The sequence below is a fragment of the Ostrea edulis genome, chromosome 2 (genome assembly GCF_947568905.1).
Source record: "Ostrea edulis chromosome 2, xbOstEdul1.1, whole genome shotgun sequence".
Taxonomy (NCBI): Eukaryota; Metazoa; Mollusca; class Bivalvia; order Ostreida; family Ostreidae; genus Ostrea; species Ostrea edulis.
In genome coordinates this window covers 17,372,804-17,379,486 of record NC_079165.1, presented here as the reverse complement: position 1 = coordinate 17,379,486, position 6,683 = coordinate 17,372,804, and the positions used below count along the sequence as shown (strand labels likewise).

The following is a 6,683-nucleotide window of genomic DNA, read 5'->3' as shown; positions in this document are numbered from 1 at the left end:
GTATATCGAATCGGTATATGAATGAAAATGATTATTGTTGATATATAAAACGTCATCGATATATCTAAATGTCGAGTTGAAGCCACAGCAAGATACGTTTACTTCTCGTGTAGAAGTTTTTCAATGAATTTTGCCTCATAAAAATATAAAAAGAGGTCAACTAACAAAGAAGCACAATTCAAAGTCATAGAATTCCAACAGACTGTTGGAAGACCTGATCACCAAAGACTTCGAAGATATTGTCAATGAGGACATTAAGCAAATAATTTAATATCAAATTTACAGTGCTTGTGCGTAGAATCAGTGGTGTTTAACAAAGTAATTTTTGAAGATATGCATATTTCATTTTTTCCATTTTTGTTGAAGAAGCAACTGTCTATGATGTCAAAAATTCTAGTCTTTAATTTATCATGAGGAATGGCCGTGTGAAGTGTTAAAAAGTCATATACTTTGATGTTGTTGATTTGAGAAAAGTTTTGTGATAAGTTCTTTAGAATCTTTTAGAATCCACATTGAACGTCTTGTCAAAGTACACCCTAGTATATATTCATGTACAGTGTATGTTAGTTTCATATCGTTACAGAAATATCGAACACTTCAAACACTTAGGAATAAAGAATATTTAAACCTCTCAATATTTAATTGATTTTTTGAAGGACAATATTTATAAACCTATAGGAATTTTCAATATAGGAATAGTTTCGTTTTAAATCTATACGATGAAATAAACAATTTCCCGCGGTTAATTTGGTATGATGCGTTAACTCTGAAATCATTGGCAGTGGTCTATGCTTGAAATCAATCACAACTTGTTTCAGATATATGTTTTAGAACTTAAACAGAAAGCTTGCACTCTGACGAAATCATCGATCATGTAATATTATATATTTGATTAATATATTAAACTGGAAATATTTGTTTTCTTTTAAAAGTATATTACGCTTTCCTTTATCGATTCGGAATATTCAAATATATTCTGTATCATAGTGTTAAACAATATTTTAAATCGATGGCTCAACTGATTTTGATAGTAAACTTTGTACATGTATAATAAACGCTTCCCTTGTTTATCTTTCGATCCAAACTGCCTAATTGTGTTTCTATACATACATGTATATACATCTGCCATGTTTCATAATTAGGGTGTTCAATTCTTTACTTACGTGCACTGATTTTCACTAACTATTTCTCCGTTTACATGATCAAAAGAATAATTATATGTCCCATGGCGGGTGTGACGTTAACAGGATGCTGACTCCCCCCGGGGACCTGATCCCGCCGCTGGTGTGTCCAGGGATCCGTGTTTTCCCTTCTGTCTATTTTGTATTCTCTACATGTTTTATGAGATGATAACTTCGATCATTTTCACTTGTTCATATTCGTCATGCATGCTTGCTTATACACTTCATACCGGTATACAGGTATAAATCAATAATCTATTTATAAATATAGTATCTGAATGCTGTTTACACATTGGGAAAGTACACGTGTACAAATATGGGAAATCCAGTTGATCGATGTGTATTACAAGAAATTCCCGAGTTTCAAAAAACCATGGATCGAGATATTCCATGAAAATTAAACGGTTTTACCACTTTCGTTTCATGGGTTTGTATATAAACTAAACCTAGCTTCACATTTTCATTTCATTACTTTACTTAATAGTACATCAAGTTATCCTATGTTAAAATGACGTCCGTGAGTGAAATACAAACGGATGCAGACGAAATTAATTCGCTCTTGTATGCAGCAAAAATGGGACATTGGAACGTAGTGTGGAAGATCCTAGGACACCCATCCAATCCCCGAAAACCCTTTTTATTGAACTGTATCCCGGAAAATCGACGCTGGGGAGTTCTACACCAAGCCATCTGGTGGAATAACTATGCAGTTGTCAGCAAACTGCTTCAATTCAACACCTGTGATATCGACATCAAAGCGAAAGAAGGCGTGTCAGAAATTGGTCCCACTGGCGGGAAAACGGCAGAGGAAATTGCCACAGGGTTTGAGCGAACGGAGATCGTCAAGTTACTCCAGAACAAAATAAGTCGTATCGGAGGACAGGCGCCGGAAACATATCACCCGCTGCCGTCCGGAAGGGAGGATTATGTCTTGAGTTTGCTTAAAGTGACCCTTGCAGCTTACAAGAATTCTTTTCAACCGCAAATCACTGAGAGTAAAACTTTCAGCGAACTTCTGCGTGAGGTTTGGCAGAGCGTCAACTCCGTGCCGGGGCGCTGGAAAGTTGCACGAGACAAAGTAGCAGAGGCGGTGTATGTGGTTTGTGATGAAACTTGTGAAAATATAAAGAAATGTCGAAAAAAGCAGGACTTCTACGAGGCCATCATTAATGCGTATACCATTGAGGAAAATTTCTTGTACGACCACCTCAATACGGCACTCAGACGTCAACGCCAGTCGAACTACAGGCCAAGTGCGAGCGACCTGGCCCTGGGGCCTTATGTGCTAATGTATCAACTTCTACTTCTTTTCTGGAACAAACTCCGCAGGGAGAGCTGCATTACATACCGCAGAATGCGCGTGTCGTCTGATGATCTCGCTAAATATCAAGTGGGAACGAAATTTGCCTGGATGTCGTTCGTGTCCTCCTCTGTGGAGCTGGAAAAGGCCACCATGTTTCCGACTTGTGGTCCTACTGGCGATAGAGTGATTGTATTTACTATTGACAATTCGTCTGCGAGTCATTGGCAGCCAAGAAACATCGAGAAGTACGCTCAGTATATGGAAAAGGAAAGAGTTTTTCCCGCTGGCGCCAAATTTCTCGTGACCCAAAGAACGCAGAACCCGCAACAGACAAACATTTCGTTGAAGCTGATAAATGAGTGATGAATTACAGTACTATTTCAATGTTTCTAAATGCTAACATACATATGTACAATAATGTTAAATCTGAAGATTGCAAATGTGATAATGAATTATACCTGTATGTCCTCTCTTGAAGCAATTTTATTTAAAGATATCACTGTCTACAGAATGAATTGCCTTGTATATAAATGCATACGTACATGTGTGTGTGTCTGTGTGTATTTATGTGTAACATTGTTACAATAGTATTGTACAATTCTAATATCTGGGATAAAGAATATTTAAATCGCCCACTTTTTTATTGATTTCTTTGAGTGGTAATGTATCTGTCCAGCCATTTTTAGCAAAACAATAGTAGTTCCTGTCTAGAAAATGTACATAATTATATATGAACTGTTTACATATCTATAGTAACCTCGCACAATTCAAACACTACAAGAGAATTAAAAAAAAAACCCATTTAAATCTCTCAACTTTGAATGGTGATATTTATAAACCTGCAGTAATTTTCAACCAGGAAAGGTACATGTAGTTTCGTTTTTATCATACTGTGAAATACCTGTAAACAACTAGTTTCGTTTTAAAAGTGTTTACATGTATAGCAATATAGTTTCGTTCTGAAATCAATTGTGAGCGACTTCTACCTAAGCAACATGGCGTAGCTTTTAACGATTGCCTTCCGTCATGGATCCCGTGAGTAGTATATACGACGATGCTGAAAATATTGAGAAGCTCGTGGCTTCTGCTAAAATTAACGAATGGGGACCGATATGGCGGATATTGGGAACTCCGTCTCATCCTAAGAAGTCGTACCTCATTAACTGCATCCCAGAGAACCGGCGTTGGAGCATTCTTCATCAAGCAATATTTTGGAACAACCACGGCGTAGTGGCTAATCTACTTCAGTTCAATACCTGTGACAAGACTGTAAAGGCCAAAGAAGGCACCTCGGAGATAGGCCCCGACGGAAAGAAGTCTCCTGAAGAGGTCGCGGAAGCGTTTGGGCATAACGAACTCAAGCCCATTCTAGACATGTATCCATACCAGTTACACGACCAGCTTCCGGTCACCTTCCTACCTCTGAGTGACGGTGCGGACGATTTTGCGCTCGGTCTCCTTCGTATAACACTGGCATCATATAAAACAGCTTTTCAGCTTCACACTCAGGAAATTCCGTCATTTAGCGATCTTCTGAGAGATGTTTACAACAAGATAGACACATCGAACAGTCACTGGAAACTGGTCCGCGACAAGGTCCACGAATCTGTGTACGTGATTTGTCATCAAACTTGTCTGAAGATCAGGGAATGTGAAAGTAAAGAACGGTTCTATACAGCTATCATAAACACCTACACGGAGGAGAAGAGTTATCTGTATGACCACCTCAACACTGCGTTGCGTCGCCAGCGTCAGACCGATTACAGACCCACGGCTGACGACCTGGCGTTAGGGCCATACGTGCTAATGTACCAGTTGCTTCTTCTCTTCTGGAACAAACTCCACAAAGAGAGACGTGTCACGTACCGCAGAATGCGCGTGTCGTCTGATGATCTCGCTAAATATCAAGTGGGAACGAAATTTGCCTGGATGTCGTTCGTGTCTTCCTCCGTGGAGCTGGAAAAGGCCATCATGTTTCCGACTTGTGGTCCTACTGGCGATAGAGTGATCGTATTTACCATTGACAATTCGTCTGCGAGTCATTGGCAGCCAAGAAACATCGAGAAGTACGCTCAGTATATGGAAAGGGAAAGGGTTTATCCTGCCGGCGCCAAATTTCTCGTGACGAAGAGAACTGATTGTGTAGAAGAGTCAAGAATATTTTTAAAGCTTCTCTGACACGACTGACAGTGTCATATGATGTACCCACTCAAACTGTAATGATGAGACTAGTGTGTTACAGAACTGCATTTTCTTTTCGTTTCATCTTTTAGAATTCAGTTATCAGAGATCATCCGAGGGAGAATGGTGAGCATACCGGTCAACATATTGCGGCTGTGTTAATTGGATTCTATTGAAATCTGTCAATCTTTTTAATTGCCGATATTTCATTAATTTGCAACAAAAATATATAAGCAACATTTTAGTACTATACTGCACATCGTTGTATGAATTGTCACGAAACCCATATGTTTCCACCATACAGTCTATCAATCTAATTAAAATCACCCGTGAGGGTTCCATTAAATACATGTAAGTTCTTCATACGAAACCCGAACAGATGCTTTTGATTAGTTTGCCCTACAGCCCCCTTGTCCGTGATAGCACTTATCACTAGGTATTATTGCGCACGTCTTTCATGTAATGTATGTCTGTGATTAATCGATTGTACATTGTTTAACGTCACTCTCGAAAAAATTTCACTCATATGGAGACATCATCATATTGCCGGTGAAGGGCTGCAAAATTTAGATGTTCGGCTCTTGCTGCCTTTGAGCAAGGGGGGATCGTTATCGTGCCACACCTGCTGTGACACGGGGCCTCAGTTTTTGCGGTCTCATCCGAAGGACCGCCCCATATGGTAAAATTGCACAAAATGTCCATGGTATAGGTAATAAGTAGAAAAAATACTGTATATCCAACGATGACTAGGTACACATGATCCACATTTAATTAATTACACTTAGCGCTTTCATCGTGTAGTTCGGCTCTTCAGTGTGGGGTGTTATATAAATTTGGCATGTTTTTATTAATTCATAATTTGCTTATACAATGTATATAAATAGGTAATGAATTTAGCAATTTGAGACGTAAAACCTACATGTACATATATTTATGAATGTTAAAATAAAAACGTGTTAGTGTTTATATCCAGTGTTTTATGGAGTTATTAATAGTACAAATTGTTTGATTGAACTCGTGCGGAACAGGTAGTTTCGCTGCTCTACGTGCCACAGACCCCCCGCGCCTCGGAACAGGTAGTCTCGCTGCTCTACGTGCCACAGATCCCCCCTCCTCCCTCCCGTCAATGCTTTCATTTAATTCTGTGTTTATTCTTATTGTAGAATATTGAGTAATGAAGTGATGAATATGTATAAATATCTACTGTACATGTAATAAATTATACGCTGTTGCACTAGCACAGGCGGGCCAGTTCCTATGTACATGTACGTGTTTGAGTTTTTAATTCATAATTCATTCTTGTTAGGTTGAACTGGAGACATATGTACAAAACACGCCTCTGGTTGAACTAGTAATTAAGAACATGTAAGTTTTTATTTATCACAGGTAAAAAATTGTGTTAAAAGATGTGATTTGAAACGCCAAGCATACGCATATTTATTTCTAATCTCTTAATGAATATTCCCATAAAAAATCCTATTCTAAACTTGGTAATAATGTGAATATAAGTAATACCTGTCTGGTTTTTGCAGTGACTACCCATTCTAGTTGTCTATGACAGATCAAACAAATATTTTGTTAGTGAACAAGGTCTCATATAGGCGGGGACTGACAATGGCAGATTTAAAGGGGGCCCAGCCGCACCCCCCCCCCTCTAAAATTTTATGTAAATCGTGGTATCTTGTTTGGGAAAATGTACTAAACGATAAAAGAAGCAACATTTTCTTCCACTCCCAGAGAAATAAATGAAAAAATTAATCTTTTGATTTCTTGAATTACTTGATTATGAGAACTCCCCCCCCCCCCCCCCCCCAAAAAAAACCCCTTAAAATCTGCGTCTTTTTATTGATTTAACCTTATCAAAAATTATAAAATATAATACAAATGACTAAATAAGAGACATATTTCAGGCCCTATGAAATCTGTAAAATCCAGGAGCTTCCGGTGGCTTCGCCCCGTGGGCCCCCATCAGGGCTTCGCCCTGGACCTACTGGGGGTCTCAAGGCGGCCTCCAGATC

The 6,683-nt window shown here is 38.8% G+C and overlaps 1 protein-coding gene across 1 annotated transcript; it reads left to right on the top strand.

The window, feature by feature from the left end:
* The first annotated feature begins 3,249 nt into the window (after nucleotides 1-3,249).
* LOC125680920 (uncharacterized) lies at nucleotides 3,250-5,927 on the top strand. Its single transcript, XM_048920725.2, has 2 exons — nucleotides 3,250-5,693; nucleotides 5,742-5,927. The coding sequence occupies exon 1, from the start codon at nucleotides 3,511-3,513 to the stop codon at nucleotides 4,660-4,662; it is 1,152 nt and encodes a 383-aa protein (XP_048776682.2). The 5' UTR covers nucleotides 3,250-3,510; the 3' UTR covers nucleotides 4,663-5,693; nucleotides 5,742-5,927.
* Nucleotides 5,928-6,683: the final 756 nt, after the last annotated feature.